The sequence below is a fragment of the Saccopteryx bilineata genome, chromosome 2 (assembly GCF_036850765.1).
Source record: "Saccopteryx bilineata isolate mSacBil1 chromosome 2, mSacBil1_pri_phased_curated, whole genome shotgun sequence".
NCBI classification, from domain to species: domain Eukaryota; kingdom Metazoa; phylum Chordata; class Mammalia; order Chiroptera; family Emballonuridae; genus Saccopteryx; species Saccopteryx bilineata.
The window spans coordinates 281,691,206-281,714,298 of record NC_089491.1 but is presented as its reverse complement, the minus strand read 5'-3'; the positions used below and the strand labels follow the sequence as shown (position 1 = coordinate 281,714,298).

The following is a 23,093-nucleotide window of genomic DNA, read 5'->3' as shown; positions in this document are numbered from 1 at the left end:
CAGACAAGGTAATAAAATAACTGAAAACATGTTGAAAATATTTGAAAAATAAACTACACAGCAGAATATACAATTGTACACACTAAGAAAGCATTCAAGTGCATCAAAAATGTTGAATTTTAGAGGACTTATTTAGTGAATGTGCTGTTATGTGTAATAGTAGACTTATAGTTTTATCTTCTTACAGTTTTTAAATTAATTGTACACAAATGTCATTTATTCATGAACCATTATATCACAAAACTATTAAGCTTGTTTTCATACTGATCATTGTAACCTATAAATAGTCATTTTCCCTATGTATCTAAAATCTTTACTAGGTTTGACTGTGAACAAATATATACATTATAAAGTAGACTAGCTAATATAATTGCATTCTTAAAAATTGGACTCTTCAACTTTTAACTAAGGCTATCTAATTAGACTAGGTATGTATCTGCAGTATGTGCCCTAATAAATATAAAATTACAGGAAGACATGTACCAAAGCTATTCTAATATACCACCAATATACTTTTAGTATATTTCAACATATTCAATATACTTGTTCAATAATTGTTGCAGTTGTCTTATAATGGTGTTTTTGCCTGTGGCTTTTTTACTATATTGACAGAGCTTTAAGGACTCTAACTCTATAGGAAACTTAAAGACACTTGTGATTTTTGAACTCTGTTGTGTTCACATAGCCTTTCTAGGGGTGATATATCACCTTCATGCTGCTCTACTCTAAAAGAAGGGTGCTTGTATTCCCATTTCTCTTATCTTTTCAGGGGCCTTTGTGGCTTCAAAGGGAGCTTGTTACTTTGAACAAAGACATGGAATGTAAAAGGGACTGAGAATCTGGCTAATGATGTGGCCCATAACTTGTGTTCTCACTCTGTTTTTACAAAGTGTTGGGCTGGGTCTACTGCAGAAGCGGAAATTTGGCGTCAAGTTCTGGTGTTCAGAACTCCTATTTCTGCGTGACTGAACTGTGAATGGAAAATCCCAAGTGTCTTACAAAATTAGTAGCTAAATGGTGTTTTTACTAATCGCTTCAGAGATGAAAAAAACTGAAGACATTTTAAAATTCAAAACTCATCAGCTTACTCTTGCCCTTTAATTGGCAGAATATCGATCGTGAGAGCAGCCCAAAGAGCTGATTTTTTTTTCCTCTTTCAGCTGTTTCAGCTGAACTACAGCTGCAAATTTCTTTAAAAAGAAAAAAAAAATCCCTCCTGACTATATTTTATAAGTGCAGTAATTCCCACAAAATCAGTTACTGGAGTTAATGACCAGTTTGTTAAGACATTAACTGCCCTCAGCTGGGAATGACCAATTTGGGGGGAATGGCTGTTCAACTGCTAAGATAATTCAGGAACACTTCCAAATAATGATCCAGCTAATTAATGGGGAATTCCTGTGGAAATCCTATCGAAGTACTTATGACCTCTTTATTTAATAGCCAGTGAGTTCATCATGATTCATGTTTATGACCATAAATACTGAAAGAATTGTAATGACTTGGCCATTTTTTTTCCACCCTGGCCTTATTACTTGAACAGATTTGACTAATCCACCTCCAGTCATTAAGGCCTCGTTCTCAAAATATTCACTCTTTTCAGTGCTCTGCTCACAATTCCCGGGGCCTTTGGTGCTATGCCAACATACCGACTGTTGGCAGCCTGTTTTTACTTGAGATGCTGTTAGGAAATAATCGATGTCTATGCCTCTTAAAGGAGCCCTTCTGAAAGGCCTGCCATTTGTAGGATGTGGAGGAATCACAGTTGGTTAGCTGTAGTTTATGGTTTTTGGTCATGAATTCTTAGGAGAAAATCATACCCTCCAGACCCTCGAATTTGTTTAGGATATACAAGATTGTTAGGTGTGTGGTTTTTTTGTCTGTCTTGTTTGGTTTTTGAGGCTTATGTTTTAAGAACCAAGATATTTTTTTATTTCAATGAACAAAGAAGATTATTAGCTTATAATAAAAGATAAGCTCTTATTTTACTTGGATCATTTAATCTCTCTTAATGGCTATTTATTGCTACACGATCTGCAAATTAGCCTTTAAGTAATAATAAATGTTGGTGGCCGGAAAGCCTCTACTTTCTATATGCAGCTGTGTTTGAAGAGAGGCATTCAGCTTATTTCCAGACCTTTTCTCTCTAGGTTTCACTTTTGTCCTAAAGTTCTTTGTCTTTTGTTGTCACTATCAGATATCTGCTAGACGTCAAGTTAAAGGCTGTATTTTTATCAAATTAATCATTTATGTAATTATTGAATCAATGAATCAGTGAATAATGTATCTGTGGTGTATATGCTGTGATTATCATTTACATATTGCAGTTCTTTAGATCAGTGGTCCCCAAACCCCAGGCCGCGGACCGGTACCGGTCCGTGGGCCATTTGGTACTAGTCCGCAGAGAAGGAATAAATAACTTACAGTATTTCCGTTTTATTTATATTTAAGTCTGAATGATGTTTTATTTTTTAAAAATGGCCAGATTCCCTCTGTTACATCCATCTAAGACTCACTCTTGATGCTTGTCTCGATCACGTGATACATTTATCCATCCCACCCTAAAGGCCGGTCTGTGAAAATATTTTCTGACATTAAGCCGGTCCGTGGCCCAAAAAAGGTTGGAGACCACTGCTTTAGAGGAGAAAGGAATATGTGATATGTAACAGGATTTGAATTAGAATCATCAAGGCAACAGCTGGGTAACAAGACCATTTATAAAATATTTATATCTGTTTTCTGAATAAAAGGGCAAGGATCAGTTTGTCTTTTTTTATTCTCTACATAAGTATGAAAAGGGACAAAAATCAGTTTTATAGATATTTGCAAATCACTTGATTGAATTCTAGGGACCCTTCACCCAGACAAAATCTGAAAGTCGTATCAGCAACTTGGGTGACACAGCCCTGCGAGTGCAGTGTTGCAGTCCCCTTAGATCTGCTGTCACCTTCCACACTTCCCGGAGAAGAGCGAGCCCTGGGGCAGTGCTAGTCATACTCCAGCTTTTCTGTCCCACAGGGGGCATGCACCTATAGGTTTGATTTGCCTGGCACGTGAGGCTTAAAGATAATAGAGGGACTGGAGCTCATTGGGAGGGTGGTGCCCAGTGTTCTCGGACTTCTCTCTGTGTCCTTTCACTTCCTCATAACCCCCCTCACGACCATTCCCCCCTGTAGGAGTGATGTGAAGTTCTGATGCGGGCAGGCTGTCCGAGAGAAGGAGGAAAGAGTCACAGTATTGGTGGCGCAGGGGGTGGTGGAGGAACCCACGGGTGGCAATAATCTAGAGACTACGATGATTTCCTTTTCACGACCTTATTTCCATTACGGAATTTGTAGCCCAGTAAGAATGAGAATAACGAAGGGCCCTTAGGAGAGCAGAGCCCTGTGGGTGCTGTGACTCTCCCAAACCCATGCTTCTGGAACAGCAGAGCTTTGCAGGAAGGTGACATGTGACTCAGCCACAGGCCCAGAGTATACCCTGATCTTGTCTCACCCATCTCAGAAACCTCGGCAGCCTCCCGCACCTACTTTTACTCTTAACTCTGGTCCAGTCTTGAGGATCAAGAACCCAAAGGCAGCATATGTATTAGGGGCACGTCATAGTTCTGCTCTGTCGGTAAAACAGAAGAATGTTGCTGTCAACATAAATAATGATAGTGCGAAATGCTATTTATTGAATTGGTTTATTATGTGTCAGATTCAGAACTAATTGCTTTACAATAAAGCCAGTAGCGGCAGAGTCACGCCTTGAAGTTGAGCCGACCTCCAGCGCATGCGCTCTTCACTACAGGGCAGGACCGCCTCTGTTGACTATTCTATGTACTCACCTTGTAAGCTCCTAGCACCTGGCTTTTCTCTGAAAATCTAACACTGCTTGAGAACAATTCTTGTCCACTTTAGTGAGAGTGATTATTTAATATAATATTGTTCTTTTTTCCAGCTTTATTGAGATCTAACTGACATATAACATGTAAGTTTCAGGGGTACAGCATCATGGTCTGATATGTGTATGTACTGCAGAATGGTCAACACAGTGAGGCTAGTTACCATACCCTCACATAGTTATTTTTCTATTGTGTGGTGAGAACTCCTAAGATCTACTCTCTTAGCAACTTTCAAATATATAATACAGTATTGTTAGCTATAGTCACCATGCTGTTGAAGTATTAAAAATAGAATCAATCAGCAAATATTTATTGAGAAATTTTTATATGCTGCATTACACCTTGTAAGAATTTATAACCATCTTAAAATAAGCCTAAGATATGAAAAACTTCAGTAAGAATACAAAACTTTTTAAAAATACTATTTTGGTAATTTTGTGCTATGGTGGACACAAGGATAAATGTGCTGAACTTATCCTCATTTTAAAATATTTAAAAATCTTCTTGATATATTATTTATCAACTGAATTTACATGAATGCTTGATTTCTTAACACTAAATATCTTTGAGGATTTCCTATAGTCCAGAGTTTTCAAAAAGTATACTGTTTTGGGGATTGAACTTTTTCGCTAAACAACTTGCCTAGCTCTAGTTTAATCTCTGACTTTGAAATTATAAATAGTTCCTTAAAATATGGTCTATCTGAAAACAGGTAGAATAATTACATGATGTATTAAAGCCCCATTTTATTTTTCAAATCTATGATATATCATTTACTTTTCTTTTTTTGTTTCAAGGCGTATAACATTAGAATTATTTTACCTTAGAAGTTCTGAGACAGTTCTTACATTATAGACTATGTTCGGTACATAGCCTTTAGCATTTTATCATGTATTTTTTAATATTACAAATGCTATTTGACTTTTTTAATTATTTTTATTATTTCTCCAGTTTCTTATTCTTAGGAATATGATGCACTCTTGTTGACTGTTTCTTATACATCATTGCTTGCAGTGAACTGTGTTAATCACATATTTTGTTAAAGAAAATGTAAGGGTGGGAGGCCAGTTTTATAGTTGGATGCTGAAAATGATTAATTTCTAGGCTTGGGCTTGATTCTTATTTTTACCTCAAAAATATATCTTCCAAATTCACATTATGTCTTGAAAATTAGTGATATTTCACAGATAGTTTGCTCCAGACTTTGGAATTGAAATTGAGAGCTTGAACTATTTTCTAGATGAGGGTTACAAAAGGATTTGATTCAGTAGTTTAAAAGTTTTAATGCATTAATTTGAGTGTGTTATACCCAAAAAACTAATCATATACATATAAATCACCATTTCCATGATTTCTCATTCCCAGGCAATGAAAACTACAAACAGATAGCAATGTGTGTCCTTTACCACATCAGCATGGACGACCGCTTTAAGTCGATGTTCGCATACACTGACTGTATACCACAGGTAAGTGTGTTCAGTGTTTTTAAAAAGAATATTTAAAAAATAGATATTTTCACTTTTTTCTCTTCATTTGCCAGATGTCCTTTTTCTTAAAAATTTCCTTTAAAAATCTGTTATAACATAAATTTGTTATAAGTACAGACTGTATAAAATGAAAATAACTTTGTTATCCCAGATGCAGAGATAATCATTAACATTTTGGTATATTTCCTTTCCTTTTACATAAAGAATAATATATTGGGATTTTATGCTATATGTAATTTTAGATTGCTTTATTTACTGAATAGACCATGAATATTCTCCCATGTCACTGAACAGTCTTAAAAATTTTCTAATAGTTGTAGAATATTCTATTGCATAAATGTGCTATAATTTAAGTATTGTTAAATTGTATGTTTAGTTTTTTCTAGTTTATGACATAAAAACAAATGTAAGTAAACATATATAAGCAAATGGAAAAAATGTGGAGTGAATATTATATAGTAGTATACAAATGCTTATCCATATCTCTTTTTCTTTAGTTTATATTCCTAAAAGTAGGATTGCTAGGTCAAAGGTATGAACACTTGTATAATTTGACACTTGTGGCCAAATTACCTTCTAAAAATATATGTTTATTTTTCCAAGTAGCATTTCACTTTTGACAACACTGGATATTATTATTTCTCTGAAAATGGAGTGTTTATGTCTTTTTTTTTTCTTTGCATTTTTATGACTGTTGCTGAGATTGAACATTTTTTGTAAGAGATATATATATTATACATAATAACTATTTTAACTTTGTCATATTACAAACATTTCCCAACTTTGTCACTTGCCCTTTACTTCTGTTATGGTTGATGGTTTTAAGTGCTTACATTCTCTGATGAGAAAATGCTTCATCAAAATTATTTTATTTTTATAGCACAGTTCTCAGTTGCTTGATATATTTCATGTTAGGTATACTTGTCTTTGAAGGAGTTTAGTGATTTTTTTTTCACATGGACTTTAAGGGTAGAGAGATTCTATACATATATTATTTTACTCTCAGGAAATTTTTATTCATAGAGTAACTAGTATGTCATTAATCTTTATTAAACTGAGCTCCAATAATTTGATTATCTGATGATTAAAACACTGGGTGGGCTGGTTATTATTACATTATTTTCTGTAAAATGGTTTTCTAAAATAGAGCAAAATTGTTGGATATATAATATACAATAATAATAGCACTTTTATTTATTTATTTAAACAAATTTAACAGGGTGATATTGATCAACCAGAGTACATAGATTTTGAATAATAGCACTTTTAAAAACACTTTAGAAGACTCTGCATAGTAGGTCATTCGTATTAAATGGAATTGGTCTTAAAGACTCCTAAAAGGCAATTGCTTGTTAGCCTAATGTAAGTTATTAAATTTATAATACTTGAAAATTATTAATTAGTAATAAATAGGGCATACTTTCTCTTTTTTATTAATTGACCATCCTTTTATTCATGTCAAATCAGTAAGATAGTGCTAAAATTGAACTTCATATTCCAGAATTTTAACGCTTTATCTACATGCAATTTAAAAACTGATAAACTCTCAAGGATAATTTCTTAGCCTTTTAGGAGATAAGCTAATTACACTTGTTTATAGGAAATAGACATCCTTTAAAGAGTATACAGTCTATTTTATCTAACAAGGCGAGGCTTCTCCTAGAGATAACACACATCAGGCTGTAGCCAATGCAAAGTGTAATCAAACTTTTTGTCAAACAAGTTTTCAATAAAAAAGTAGCCATGTCAAAGGGAGATTACAGGTGATTTACTATTGTCTCACTCCATATGTTCCCAGGGTTTCTGTTTTGCAGTTTCAAAGGGTATTCCTTTTTCAGTCCCATTTAGTGTCAGAGCTTCATTGACTACAGCATACGAATTGGAAAGCTGCCAGCGAAAAATAATATTCTTGCCTAGATTGACTATTTTTATCCAGATTAGATTTTTGAAAGAATAGCATTAAATAAAAGAGAAAAATATAAACTAAAACGGGATGGAAAACTTATTTTGTTGAATCTTGATCTTGGAGTTACCCTTCTGTCTTAGAAAGTATAATCTCAGACATAAAATACAAAACTTTATTTAAATAAAGAATCAGAAATAAGAGCCTGTTTAAGTTACCTTTGAGACATTTTTATTACTACTGCAATTGACAACTTTACATGTAGAAAATTCTCTCAAACCTTTTTTAGAACAATATTCATGCATGTTTCCTTGATAGATAATTTTCTAACATCAAACATTTCTGCAATGAGGTTTTCAGAACATTTATGATGTGTACTTTATGAACAAAATCTTCTAAAACTCATTTAGATTTAGTGGTCAGTATTTATATTTTTGAAATAATAGAAATAGGTGAGGTTATATTATCAAATTATTTCATCAACATGCGGAAGCTTTTTAGTATGAGGTCATATTATGGGAAACCAAATGATATTCTAGATCAGGGATAGTCAACCTTTTTATACCTACCACCCACTTTTGTATCTCTGTTAGTAGTAAAATTTTCTAACCGCCCACCAGTTCCACAGTAATGGTGATTTATAAAGTAGGGAAGTAACTTTACTTTATAAAATTTATAAAGCAGAATTACTGCAAGTTAAAGCATATAATAATAATTACTTACCAAGTACTTTATGTCGGATTTTCACTAAGTTTGGCAGAATAAATCTTTATAAAACAACTTACTATATTAAATCTATCTTTTTATTTATTCTTTGGTTGCTCCGCTACCGCCCACCATGAAAGCTGGAACGCCCACTAGTGGGGGGTAGGGACCAGGTTGACTACCACTGTTCTAGAGTATATTTGTTCCTAAAATGTTACCCAGCTTATAACTTGTGCTTTATAAGCTCAGTTGTGACATGTTTAGGGAAAAGTTGACATAGTTTGATTGCTACCCAGTTCCAGGTTCACTATAAAATAAAAAAATTATGAAAAGCAAATCTGAAATTAAATAGAAATTTCCAAGCTTCTCTCAGGAATTAAAAATGGTACTCATTTCAGAGGTATTGGCTATTTGAAGTAATGTTTATAAAATAACACCAATAAAATTTTAAGCACATTTGTGACAACTGATTAACCTATTTATTAAATAAAGCTGTATCTGAGATTCAGAATATTTTAGTTGATGTAATACTCTGTTCTCTTTGAGATTATGCACATTAGTTTTTGTTTAGTAAAGATCAAGTATTACAAATGAATTTTTGAAATAACAAGGGTAAAATAACTTTGAAAGGGGAAAAGCAGTGTGCAGCCATCATTCATATCTGTCTCAGTGATCAAAGTGGATGTGCAGTCTGCTCATATGCCTTAATTACATTAGATATATATGGCAAGGAGCTTTTCTAAACTATAAAACACTATACAAAGTAAGGTACTATTATTTTAGACCCATTCGTAGTCCAATTTAAATCCTGCTGTCCTTATATGTGTTTTAGAGGTTAAACCTATCATTAGAGTTTACTTTTGAAAATTATTTAACATTCAGGGGAGGTAATTATATATTCAGTGGGCCTTATCTCTTCCAATATTATACTGCTTTGCTTCTTTTGTACTTTATTGCCTTTGATTTCAGTGTATTCTGATTTTTCCCTGTTATGTCAGTATTCTGCAAAATTTGGGGGCCAGGGCAAGTCTTCCTTTACATATGATCTTAATGGTCTCAGTGGGTGAATTGTTTCAGGTAAACATACTATACTTGGGGATAACCAGGAGTTAATAGTTGTATTCTAATAATAGTTAAAAGTACACATTAACAGTTCATTGTTATTTAGATCTCTAAGATGCATGTTTTGTTTAAATAGGTGCAAATGTCATCCAGATGCTTATAAAAGTATTTATTGGAAATAGAGTGGCCAATCAAAGTACATGTTTAGGTAATGATGTCATGGTGTTATTTAATATTTCACCCTAGAACAGTGCACAAGGGGTCTTCATCGTGATCCACATGTTTTCCACCACAGTTGTCCTGCTTGGCCCCTCTTTGATCTCCGTGCTTCTTTTTAGCTGAATGCTGGTAAACGTCCTTTCTGACAGCCCCCTTTGCTCCTGCCTGCCATTATCTGCTGAAGTTCAGAACCCAGAGCATCACTTCAAACAGCAGAGTTAGGGAGTAGCCAGTCAGAAGAGATTCCTGAGGCATGCAAAGCTCTGCCGTAATCATTCAAAGATGTTTGGGCAGGGGGCTGGGGTGGTAGAGGTGTATGTGAATACAGAGAGCTGTGGGGGTTGGCCTCTGGTCACTGGTAAATAAGTAAAGTCAGGTGCCAGAGAGTCTAGACACAGTGATTTCAGTCGTGGGTCTTTGGTATCTGATACTCAGTATGGGACTTGTCTGATTGAACACTATTGCCTCTTCATTGCGCAGGCTGAGGCCTTTTTAGTGCCTTCCTGTTAAATTAGTAAAAGATGACAATGGACATAGTTAAAGCAGAACAAATCTAGTTTTAATATTTCCTAGTTGTCAGCAATTACATTTCCCTTTGAAGTGCCATGGGTAGCAATCAAATTAAAGACATCATGTTGCACATGGAGTTTGAACTAAACTATTATTTTAAAATGTGAATGCTTTAATTAAAATTGAAGTGTTTCTCTTTCTTATTATGAAAAACTAATTCTGTATCATGATACATTTAATTCACATTTAGTCCTAATTTCTCTTGATTTTGGGGGGTTGGGAATGGATAAGATTTCAAATTATGCATTTAAAAAAAAAAAATCTAGCTGCTGATTATTTCACCACAGGATGTAACATGGGAATTATAAAAAATAAAAACCCTTGGCTTCTAAACAAATTATTTGTAACCCCATTTGTTAAAGGCAGTTTTCATCCTACAAGGTTAATTTCAAGAAAATAGCAACCGATATTTTGCCTTCTTAGAGCTTTGCTTTGATGTAACGTATCTTTGTTATTACAAAAAGCTTCTTGTATCAGTAAAAGTTTGGAAGAAATCTATAGTAGGTTTTTAATGAGTATGACAAACATACTAATTACATTAATGAAAGGATTGTCGCCTACATTTTTATTAATTTGTAATTTAATTTCAATTGGCCATTAATTTATAGATAGGTAGCAAAATCTGTTTAATGTAAATCCAATAAATTTAAATTACTTTATTTTTGCCATAGAATTTTTTTTGCCTGTAACATTAAGTGTTAATGACCCTTTACCCAAAGATTCCATTAGCAGCATTTGTGGTTAAAGACCTGCCCTCTGAGAAAAGAGACTTTACATAACAACCTGCTATAGTACTCCGTAGTTTTCAGTATATAGTGAATTTTATATATGAGTTTGTGTGTAATTTTGTTAGAATTATACCCAAATATTGTATTTTTAAAGAAATTATAAGTGGAGCCTGACCAGGCAGTGGCGCAGTGGATAGAGCGTCGGACTGGGATGCGGAGGACCCAGGTTTGAGACCCCGAGGTCGCCAGCTTGAGTGCGGGCTCATCTGGTTTGAGCAGAGCTCACTCGCTTAGACACAAGGTCGCTAGCTTGAGCAAGGGGTCACTCGGTCTGCTGTAGCCCCACGGTCAGGGCACATATGAGAAAGCAATCCATGAACAACTAAAGTGTCGCAATGAAAAACTAATGATTGATGCTTCTCATTTCTCCCTGTTTCTGTCTGTCTGTCCCTATCTATCCCTCTCTCTGACTCTCTCTCTGTCTCTAAAAATAAAAAAAAATTATAAGTGGATTTATATATTTTTTTAATTTAGAAATTAAATTTAATGGGGTGACATTGAATAATAAGCGTACACAGGTTTCAGGTAGAGATATCTCTATAGCATTTGAACTGTTGATTGTGTTGTGTGCCTATCACCCAAAGTCAAATCATTTACTGTCACATTATATTTGTCCCTTTTTACTCCCCTTGCTCAACCCCTCCCCCTTGTAACCCCTTCACTTTTATCTATGTCTTTGAGTCTCATTTTTATATCCCACCTATGTATGAAATCATATAGTTCTTAGCTTTTTCTGATTTACTTATTTCACTTAGTATAATGTCCTCAAGATCCATCCATGTTGTCATATATGGCACTATATCATCAGTTCTTATGGCTGAGTAGTTTTCCATTGGGGTTTGTGTTTTTTAATGCGGTGTCCAGTTGTTCATTGGTAGTACATAGAAATATGATTGATTTTTGTGTTGACCATGTGTCCTTCTTAAAACTTAGAAGTTATCTGGAATTCACAGAGAGAATAACCAAAATAAGATTTAGCAGAATAGGGTCTAACATTTACTAATCAATAGAAGACTAGCTTCTCAAAACTATAGTGCATAGTTTGTTCATTTCTCCTTTAGGATAGTTGTTCATTTCTCCTCTTGTCTCTTATCATGACAAATCTAGGTTACTGCTGCCTGGTATAGGTGCCACCTTATTCTTCCCTCTGTTCTGTCTGCTGCTGCTTTGACCCTCCATCCCCTTTTCTTAACTTTAAATAGAATTCTTTCCTCATTTTATACCCATGCCCAAATAGTCAGAACCAGCCTACAGCTTCATTTATCAACCACATGTGACAATTCCTAAAATTATGCCTCTAGTCCAAACATTTCTTCTAAACCCAGGCTTACATTTATTTTACTAACCAGTGGTACTAGATTATTGGCTGCTTAAACTCAGCACACCTAAAACCAGAGTCACTCTCTTCCCTTTCCATTCTTCCCCTACTCTAGTTTCTCTTTTTTGGCTAATGTTGGTACCACTATCCATTTTGATGTAGAAACCTGGAGTTATCTTAGACCCTTCCTTACCTATAACCCCATCATCTAGTCAGTTATTAAATCCTATTTTGATTCTTTTTCCTAAATGTATCTCTATCCATCCTTATATATCTATCCCCACTATCAACCCAGTCTGGAGGCCATCAGCTACCTGGAGGTTGCTTCTACCCTCATAGCTGGTTTTCCTGACCCTGGTTTAGTCTGTTTTTCTACACTGGCCAGATCTCTTTGAAACCCGGATCTTATCCTGACACTTCCCTTATTTAGAAGCTTTTAATGGCTTTCCATTATCTTTAGGATGAAGCCCTAAATCCTTAACATGTACTTGAAAACCCTGCCTGCTCTGGCTTTTACCATCTTATCTCAGCACTGCTGCCACCTCCAGTCACGCTTGCCCTCTCAGTTCCTAGGTTGGGACCATGTTCTTTTCTGCCTTGTGCATTTGACCAAGGTATCTTCTCTACTCAGAACACTCTACTTCTATACAACTTCAAATTCCTTATGCATAGGGTTTATTTCTTTTGTATTCTCCACTTTACTTGGGGGTTTATATTTACTGCTGAGCATCTAGTAGTTCATTAACCATTTATTCATTTAGTTATTCAGTAGTGAGTGTACCACTGCTATGTGTTAAAACGTCATTGTGTTATATTATTTCTAATATATAGCCTATATTGTGATAAGATACTAATTCTGGTTTTTTTGTGTCTTCTTGAGTAAAATATTCCCTGTGCTTCTTGCTAGTTAATGAAGATGCTCTTTGAATGTTCAGATGAACGAATTGACTTGGAACTGATTTCTTTCTGCATTAATCTTGCTGCTAACAAAAGGAATGTACAGCTCATCTGTGAAGGTTAGTGCCTTTGAGCTTCATAGATAACCTCCTATGTGTGGAAATTGGCATAGGATGGGAAATAGATAATAAGGAATTATAGTAGCTATATAAATCCTATTTTAAAATAGTTTTTAAAAATTATAGCTAATACTCCTAAAAGGTCAGATAGACTCAGATAGTCTTATATCATGAGTAGAAACATCCTTCAGTAACATTTCATAAACCAAGGTCAGCTACCCTTAATTGAAATTTGATTTTTAAAAATAGTTTCTAGATGAAACAAAACATTTAATTTGCAAAGTAATCTGTTACCATGTAAGATAGTACAATACAAATTTGTTAGGTATTTGTTTCTATAGTATCTTTACAAAATTGCTTGTCATTCATTAGAATATTTCCTAGTCTCCTTGGTAGTTTTTTCTTATTGAAAAGTACACGTTTGTTACAAAAAGTACAGATGAGCAAATAGGAAAAAGTTTAAATCTTGACTCTCACTAGCCAGAGGTAATCATAGTGGTGCAATTCTTCTACATGTTTTTAAATTAAAATGGGATTCTTCTCGCTATGTATGGTGACTTTTTTTTTAAGTTAATAATATATTGAATTCTCTGTGATTAAATACTTTTATAAACCATAATTGCCAAGAGTTGCAAATCAACTCATTAAAGGATTTTCTATAGTTTAATCTGCTAATTTGGGTGTTTAGTTTGTTGGCCCTTCATTTCTGTTACAAACAACAATGTAGTAATTTTCCTTTCTGTGACATTTTCCAAATTTCTGTTTTTATAGTCTTAGGATGAATTCTTAAAAGTACAGTTTTTCTGGGTCAGTGACCATTTACATTTTTGAAGCTTGTGGCGTGTATTCTATACACGAAAGAGCACGTATTGTGTGATTCCATTTGTGTGAAATTCTAGAACAGGCAGAAAATAGTCTGTGTTTAATAAGGAGGAGAAGAAAAGAAGAAAAGTGATTGTGTTTGGGGAACGGTATTGACTGGGGCACAAGGAACCCGAGTGAATGGAAACATTCTTGTTATGGGGGTGAATTACACAGAGGCATACATTTTTCAAAGTGAATCTTTTGAACACTTAGGATTTACACATTTTACTGCATGCAAATTTGGGTTTTTTGCGAACTACAAGCAAAAAAAAATCATGAAACTTAGGTGAACGTTAATTTTATTAGAGAATCTGGTTTTTCTGTCAGGAAATGGGCTGAAGATGCTGATGAAGAGGGCTCTCAAGTTCAAGGACCCATTGCTGATGAAAATGATTAGGAACATTTCCCAGCACGATGGGCCAACTAAAAATTTATTTATTGTAAGTATAGCTTTGGGCTTCCTATCATCAGCGTCCTTGTAGGATTAACTCCTAGAAGTTTCCGCCTCAGCTTGAATATTGGTTTTGTTTTATGACCCCCCAAAACCCTCCATGATCACTCCAGTTTTCCTGCTTAAACCAGTTCACCGTGAGCCCCCTTACCCTTCAAAGCTCAGAATTACTAAAACAAGAGAATCAGGTTTGATACTTAGTTTTCCTTTCCATGGGTTAAATTACTGGATTGGCTCTTCTGCAGAAATCGTATCTTAAATTTGTATTAAAATTCTATTTCATTCAGGATTATGTTGGGGATCTTGCAGCCCAGATCTCTAACGATGAAGAGGAGGAGTTTGTGATTGAGTGTTTGGGAACGCTGGCAAATTTGACAATTCCAGACTTAGACTGGGAACTGGTCCTTAAGGAGTACAAGCTGGTTCCGTATCTCAAGGATAAGCTAAAACCAGGTCTGTGCCGAGCATCTCACTTTCGCCCAGTCATTTATCTCTTTGTGTTGTGGGTAAGGCCACGAGGGCAGTGTTTGTGATCACTGTTATAGCATGTAGCACAGTAGTTTCTTTCTCACTGGGCCTCCTTATATGTATGTATTCTTTCTTTCCTGACAATTAGTGTTTCCCTTTCCTATCCTGCCTTCTTTCTTTTAAATCCTGTCTTTTTTTTTTTTTAAACAGGGACAGAGAGTGAGAAAGAGGGATAGATAGAGAAGAGGGATAGATAGGGACAGACAGACAGGAATGGAGAGAGATGAGAAGCATTAATCATCAGTTTTTCATTGCAACACCTTAGTTGTTCATTGACTGCTTTCTCATATGGGGCTACAGCAGACCGAGTAACCCCTTGCTCGAGCCAGCGACCTTGGATCCAAGCTAGTGAGCTTTGCTCAAACCAGATGAGCCCGCGCTCAAGCTGGCGACCTCGGGGGTCTCTAACCTGGGTCCTCCGCATTTCAGTCCGACGCTCTATCCACTGCGCCACCGCCTGGTCAGGCAAATCCTGTCTTTTTAAAGTTACTCAAAACCATCCCTCTTACACATACTCTTTTTTTTTTAATTACTCAAAACCATCCCCTCCTATACATGCATATCCTTGTGCACACAAAGTCCCTTGGGTCATTCAAGTGAGCCTTCTGTTTTCTGTGTTGAAGTTGTCATTCATTTGTATTTCCAGACACTGATTTCTTTTTCTACACTGCCCTTCCCCCACCATAGACTATACCAGTGGACATGGAAATTTGGGAAAAGACAAATATTGTAACCATGTTAAGGATTCCTAAGAACTTATTAATAGCTTTCAGTATCTTTTTGTTTTTTCTATGCCTGAAAACTTCCTGTGACTTGGTTTTATTAGGTACTGCAGAAGATGACCTTGCCTTAGAAGTGGTGATAATGATTGGAACTGTGTCTATGGATGACTCTTGCGCCGCGTTGCTAGCCAAGTCTGGGATCATCCCTGCCCTCATTGAATTGCTGCATGGTGAATTTTTATTGATCTTAATTTATTTTTATGCTAATATATTAACAGGTTATAAGTTTAAGTTTTTTAATATAAAACAGAGTCTGGAATCTTGAAATGTCATTTATATTGTTATATTAAGTTGCTTTAAGCAACTTAAATTATATAGTTATGAAAAATGAGAAGTATAGCTTTTATGGGATTAGATAGAGTAATATCAAAGAGTAATATCAACGTTGCTATTTTGAATTTTACCCTCATCTATATGACACTCTTTGCTACCATTTTCCTTTCTGAGCCCAAATGGGTCACTGGTAAATCCAGGCCTCTGTCCCCAGAACCCACACACTTCTTGCCTGTCATATCACATGCTCTCCCTCATCCCTTTGATATTTTTGGTCCGGTCTTGCAAAAACAAACCTGCACATGTATATGCTTAATCTTAGATTATTTGCATTCTCACCTACAAGCCAGCTAAGTAAAAGATTTTCTAAATCAGAGGGAAATAAGAGAATGTTGCTGTAAAGTGATCCAAGACGAATTTCAGATACTACCTTCTTCTCGTCAGCCCTGAACAACTAATATTCTGTCATTTCTTCTTCCTGTTGAACTTTGTATTTGGATCTCCTAGCTTGTGCAAACCTTTTTTTTAATGACTTGATTTCTAATCAGGAGAGTTTATTTGGAAGTGAATTTACAAGCATCATAAGCCTTCCTAGTCCAGTCATGGTATTGTCAGCTAAACTTGCTGCGATGAAGAGAATGTTTTCTGTGCTGTCCATTGCATGTGGCTATTGAGACTGACAATTGAATTTAATTTAATTAACTTTTAATTTAATTAGCCGCAGACTGTGGTCATAATAATGGACAGTACAGGCCTAGGTAGAGAGTCTTCCCCTTCCCATTGTATTACTCTTAATGAGTTTATTGTTTTCCATTGCACACAAAATTTATCTGAATCTAATGTTACTCTATTAGGGCCAAATGATCTAGGACCTTAGTTAGTCTGCTCAGGATGCCGTTAACTAAGTACTGAAGGCTGGGTGGCTTCAACAACAGAGATTTCTGCAGCCTGGAAAGTCCAAGATCAGGGTATCAGCCAATTTGATTCCTGTGGAGAAAAATGGAATCAGATTTATATCACAATTAGAGTTGTTTAAAGAATTCTTATGATGGACAAGAAAAAAAAAATGGAGATTAGTATTGCCATTTCACATTAGGGACATAGAGTCAATTAATTTCTTCATACCCGGTGGCAAAATAGTACCAAGAAACACTGTCACTGTTTCCTTAGACCACACTTGTTCCTCAGTTCTTCCAGCCTGGCTTTGAGATGAATAATCTCAAGTAGTTTGGTTTAAACTCTGATGTGGTATAATTTCTCTTTATAAACATCTTTTTTTTTTCTTTTTTTTTTTTTTTTTTTTGTATTTTTCCGAAGCTGGAAACGGGGAAGCAGTCAGACAGACTCCCGCGTGCACCCGACCAGGATCCACCCGGCATGCCCACCAGGGGGCAATGCTCTGCCCATCTGGGGCGTCACTCTGTTGCAACCAGAGCCATTCTAGCACCTGAGGCAGAGGCCACAGAGCCATCCTCAGCGCCTGGGCCAACTTTGCTCCAATGGAGCCTTGGCTGCGGGAGGGGAAGAGAGAGACAGAGAGGAAGGAGAGAGGGAGGGGTGGAGAAGCAGATGGGCACTTCTCCTGTGTGCCCTGGCCGGGAATCAAACCCGGGACTCCTGCATGCCAGGCTGACGCTCTACCACTGAGCCAACCAGCCAGGGCTTCAACATCTTATTTTTTTATCTTTGTACTCCAAAATAACTTAACCTATTGAGTTTAACTACAACCAAATTTACTAAAATTTCTAAAAATATATTAAGAATTTCCTCACTGTCATCACAATGTAATTTAGAAAAAAACACACATAAGACACAAATGACATGTGCCACCCATACATTATAAAGATTAAAACTAAATTGCCATTTATCTCTCTCCTTGTCACTTTTAGTTTCTTATTCAATGTTTTTAAATTTTTTCATATAAACATAGTGTTCTTTTATTTTTTGTTTTTTGTTTTTTCAGCTCAACAAGAAGATGATGAATTTGTGTGCCAGATAATTTATGTCTTCTACCAAATGGTTTTCCACCAAGCCACGAGAGATGTTATAATTAAGGAAACACGTATCCTTTCAGTGTTTACAATAGATAATATTTCATATATTCAGAAAAGATGCATCTTTAGGTATTTTTTTCTTGCAGATGTACAAATAATGTAAAAACTATCAAGCTTCAAAATACATTTAAAAGGGCAAGCTATACTTCATGGAAGCTGTTGTCCCCAAATCAGTATATTGTTAGAAGATACTGGGTATTATTTTATTAACATGTCAGACAGTGATTTCTAAGAAACTTAACAAACATATCAGAACTGCTATCTCTGTTAACATAACTTCACTATCAGAAGTTCCTAAGACTGTCCTAAGTCCTCTTTTCATTTTACCTTATTAACTCTATGTAGAAAAATATAATCTCTTTTCGTGACTTCATCTACCAACTATATGCAGAGTAGTTAATATTTTCAAAACCTCTTTCCTGAGTTTCAGATTAACTGCCACCTGAATGTCTTACACCTGCCTAAGGAGGCATATACTATGGTTTAACTTAAGAAGCATTATAATCACATTATCCTAAAATAATTTTTCATTACCTTTTACTACTCACTAGCTGCTTGGATAAACTACTTAACCTGCTTGAGCATACAATCTTGCATCTATAGGTTGGCCATAATATTATTAAATGGAAATAAGACCTCCTTCCTTATAGGACTGTTATAAGTACTAATGGATTTAAAGTGCTATCATAGTTCCCAGCACAGAGTGATTCTCATTATTGCATCTAAAAAGATTCTTGATACTGCCAGCGTTTCCTGAAAAAAAGTCTACTCTTCTGTATTCACAATGGATATTAACAGTGTCATCCACCTAGTCCCAGAGCTGAAAATTTTTATGCCTTCTCTTTTACCATACATAATTAATCATTTATTCTGCAAACATTTATCTAGTGCTGACCATCTAACATTGTCTTAAATGTTGGATGTATTCAAGGAATTCATAGTCTGTGGGCAAGTTAGACAAGAAAATAAGAAATATGAAGTTATACTTCAGTGTGATCAGTGTCATAAAAGGAATGTGCAGAGTACTTAGGAGTGGATAGATAACCAAATCTAGCGATGTCTTGAAAGGATGGCTGTGGAGGTGGTATCTAAGCTGAACTTTTGTGTCTGCCTTTTTAAAATTGTGGTGGTCTGCTTGTTTGTATACCAAAAACAATCTTCTTTAGAAATCCACTGCGTAAAATTCTTGACTACCCACATGAAAAGTCAACTTCTTTGGCTTAGTCTATATCGCTTTTCATGACCTGACTATAACCCAATTTCCCAGAGTTCCCCTTTTAACCTTACTATGCATAATTTTCTCTTAACACACCAAATTTCTCACCATTTATCAGACATGACCCTCCTTGGCATAACTTACTGCCTCTTCAGGTGCCTAGCTTCTCAGTTATTGCCCTCAGCGATTGAAAGGTGTTTTTCCACTGTCTTCTGGCCTGAATTGCTGCCAACAAAAAATCTGTAGTCTGCTAATTATTAGTATGAGATGCAAAGTCTGATGACAGCTTACTTTCTTTCCCTTATGGGTAGGTCAGTCTTTTTTTCCAGGAAGACCATAGGAATATTTCTGTTTTTAAAAGCCAAGTAGTGTTATTAGAATTTGACTTGGTATTTATCGTCTTTGCTTGATTTATCCAAATATGCAAATGTGTTACAGTATGTAGTTTTGTCTTTTTTCATTTCAGGAAAGTTTTCTAGAATTATAATCTTTAGTTCTATTGCTTTGGTTGTCTTCTTTGAGATTTGTGTTATGTTGGATCTTCTTTGCCTATTTTTAATACCTGTTTCTAATTTTTTCTCTTCATTCTTTAAAACTTTTTCATTTTACTGTCTATCTCTCAAAATTTTATCTATTTTATTTGCTTTTATGTTGTTAAAATTTAGGTTCTATGTACATACCTTAAATGAGTTTTATTTTTATTTTTAGTTCTTTCCTAAATTTATTTCAGTGTTCTAATTCTGACTTATATGTTCTTCCATATACTATTATTTTTTCTTAAATTCTTTTGTCTCTTTTTGAAACATTAGATTGTAATTTTTGTCTTTTCTGTAAAAATATCTTATGCTTTCTCTTATAATAACAATATATGGAATTTATGATTTTCTGAGGTCCTTTTGGTGTGAAATAGCTGTCCTGAACTTTTAGCTGGGCCAGATACACAAAACTTTTCTAGCTACACAGCTGTGGAGCTCCCTCTTCAGTTATTTTCACAATTTTCATGTTTTTTAAAATATGGCCTTGTACTTTCTAAAATTTACTGGCTCTTTTCCTTACCCATTTTTATCTTTTTTTATTCTCCTTTTTCATCCTTCTTTTTTAGACAAACAAAGCATTAAATGTTTCTGGTCATCTTATATTAATGATTTGATTTTAAAATTTGAAGTTCAAGTTATCATTTGACTTGAGAGAAATGCATGATTTTCTAATGGGATTGAATAGCCTAAGCTCAAATATTGATTGTATCTTTAACCACTCTTACTCAGAGGCTCCAGCATACCTTATAGACCTGATGCATGATAAAAATAATGAAATCCGGAAGGTCTGTGATAATACCTTAGATATTATAGCGGTAAGTAAGTTATCTTTCTGCATGAATTATGATAGTCTTCCTTTTGGGAGGAAGAAAGGACACTGCATACCTATTTAGAACATTGCAGTCAATGTAAATACAAATTTTTCTTTTGGTAAAGCTTATAAAATACTATGATTCAAAATTTATCTTTTAAACATTAAGACTTTTTGGCTTTTAACTGTTAAGTATAAGCTTCTTATGTAAAGAGGTTTTATGCATATTTAGAGTTTTAGATTTGTTCTACAGGTCATCTCAGAGTCACATGTTTTCCAGAGAAATTACTGTATAGGTGCAAGGGGGTTGATGGCAATTTCTGCCAAAACTCAACACAGTCAACTTTGCAGATTGATTAATAAATATTATATTAACTTTTTTCAACTCTCTGACAATTTTTCTTATATACAGAGTTGGGTAAAAATAGGTTTATAGTTGTAATACAAATAAATACTATAAATAATAATACAAGAATAAACTGTATTTCACATTCTCAGTAAACCTACTTTTGCCCTACCCTGTACACAGGTACACAGATTTATTTTGTAAGTCGCTTTGGAATTATGAAACACAAAATTTTTAATGTTACTCATGACTTTAGATGTTTTTAAAGGATATATGACTGGAAGAATATGATCAGAAGGGTCATCTGAGTCTTGAGTAGAAGTTTGCCCACCGTGCAGACCTTCTTCAGAAATCACGCTGCCCACCTCTGTCTTCTGCCTGGATTTGGGCCTTGCACTTGGGATGTGCCAGATAACCACTTTAAATATCTTTCTCACATATGGCAGGTGCTGCTACACACAACCTGCTTGCTTGCTTCTCTGAACTGCATTTACACTTTTTATTTTGGCTCACCCTATAAAAAGTTTCTTGAACATAGCCATTTTAGTAGTTTTTAAAGTCTAACTTGTGTTTTAAAAGGATCAGAATAATATTTTAAAGCAGTGGTCCCCAACCCCCGGGCCGCAGACCGGTACCGGCCCGTGGGCCATTTGGTACCGGTCTGCAGAGAAAGAATAAATAATTTACATTATTTCCGTTTTATTTATATTTAAGTCTGAACGATGTTTTATTTTTAAAAAATGACCATATTCCCTCTGTTACATCCGTCAAAGACTCACTCTTGACGTTTGTCTCGGTCACATGATACATTTATCCATCCCACCCTAAAGGCCAGTGAAAATATTTTCTGACATTAAACCGGTCCGTGGCCCAAAAAAGGTTGGGGACCACTGTTTTAAAGCATCAAATAACAACTTGCTTGCAAATCCTCTAAGCTGACATTTCTGCTAGTTATCTCATTATAAAATTGGATAATCACCACCAGGTACTTTATGTCAGTTTTCCACTTTTTATTTCAGAAATTCATCTTATTTGATATCATCTGCTCTTTGGATTTGACTGATTATATCATTACTGGTTTAAAACTAAATGAGTACATTGACATTGTAGCTTTGATCTCTAAACTACAATAGGGAAACTTGTCTACTAAATCCATGTTCCACCAACATATGTCATACATGGTAGGCCACTGGTCACAGGGTTTATGAATATGGAATATTTATTTGTTACTCCTAGAGAACAATTTCATGACTCATGCACTGTCTTCTAGTAGATTACTGATGTTATTGTTGTATGTAAAGTATATAGTATATGAATACTACACTTTTTAGGTTCTCTATGTGATTGTCTTACCTGGAGCAATGAGGAAAGGAAAGACATCAGTCTGTTATAAATTGCTTTTAGCATATTTTTTAAGTTACCTTTTTTTGAGAAAAGGTAGATGGAAGGTAATGATCTGTTTAGATTTACATATTAAGTGTTCTTGGTTTAGAATATAAAGTAATGATAGTTCCAAAAGGCCAACTCATTCTTATTTAGTATAAAAATGTGTATTTAGTATTTAGTATAAAAATGTGAATATATCTATTATAATATAAAAATTTTTATTCCTAATTATTTCTAAACTCTGAAATCAAGTCTCTCTTTTTTTTTTTTTTTTCTTTTTCTTTCTGAAGCTGGAAACGGGGAGAGACAGTCAGACAAACTCCCGCATGCGCCCGACCGGGATCCACCCGGCACGCCCACCAGGGGCGAAGCTCTGCCCACCAGGGGGCGATGCTCTGCCCCTCCGGGGCATCGCTCTGCCGCGACCAGAGCCACTCTAGCGCCTGGGGCAGAGGCCAAGGAGCCATCCCCAGCACCCAGGCCATCTTTGCTCCAATGGAGCCTTGGCTGCGGGAGGGGAAGAGAGAGACAGAGAGGAAGGAGGGGGGAGTGGAGAAGCAGATGGGCGCTTCTCCTATGTGCCCTGGCCGGGAATCGAACCTGGGTCCCCCGCACACCAGGCCGACACTCTACCGCTGAGCCAACCGGCCAGGGCTCAAGTCTCTTATTTTAAACAGAAGTTATCCCCACCTTCTAGAGCTCTCTTTCTCTCTAGAACCAAAGTTTTGAAAAACTGTCTACATGCGGAGGACCCGGGTTTGATTCCCGGCCAGGGCACACAGGAGAAGTGCCCATTTGCTTCTCCACCCCTCCGCCGCGCTTTCCCTCTCTGTCTCTCTCTTCCCCTCCCGCAGCCAAGGCTCCATTGGAGCAAAGATGGCCCAGGCGCTGG

The 23,093-nt window shown here is 35.6% G+C and overlaps 1 protein-coding gene across 3 annotated transcripts in view; it reads left to right on the top strand.

Annotated features, from left to right (window-relative positions):
* KIFAP3 (kinesin associated protein 3) overlaps positions 1 to 23,093 on the top strand; it is a 130,252-nt gene that overhangs the window by 56,738 nt on the left and 50,421 nt on the right. For all 3 annotated transcript variants that reach the window (XM_066261117.1, XM_066261119.1, XM_066261118.1), the window contains exons 11-17: positions 5,252 to 5,352; positions 12,846 to 12,954; positions 14,146 to 14,258; positions 14,557 to 14,722; positions 15,624 to 15,749; positions 17,816 to 17,914; positions 20,388 to 20,473. In XM_066261117.1, coding sequence (XP_066117214.1) covers positions 5,252 to 5,352; positions 12,846 to 12,954; positions 14,146 to 14,258; positions 14,557 to 14,722; positions 15,624 to 15,749; positions 17,816 to 17,914; positions 20,388 to 20,473 — 800 coding nt within the window. The remainder of the gene's footprint in view (positions 1 to 5,251; positions 5,353 to 12,845; positions 12,955 to 14,145; positions 14,259 to 14,556; positions 14,723 to 15,623; positions 15,750 to 17,815; positions 17,915 to 20,387; positions 20,474 to 23,093) is intronic.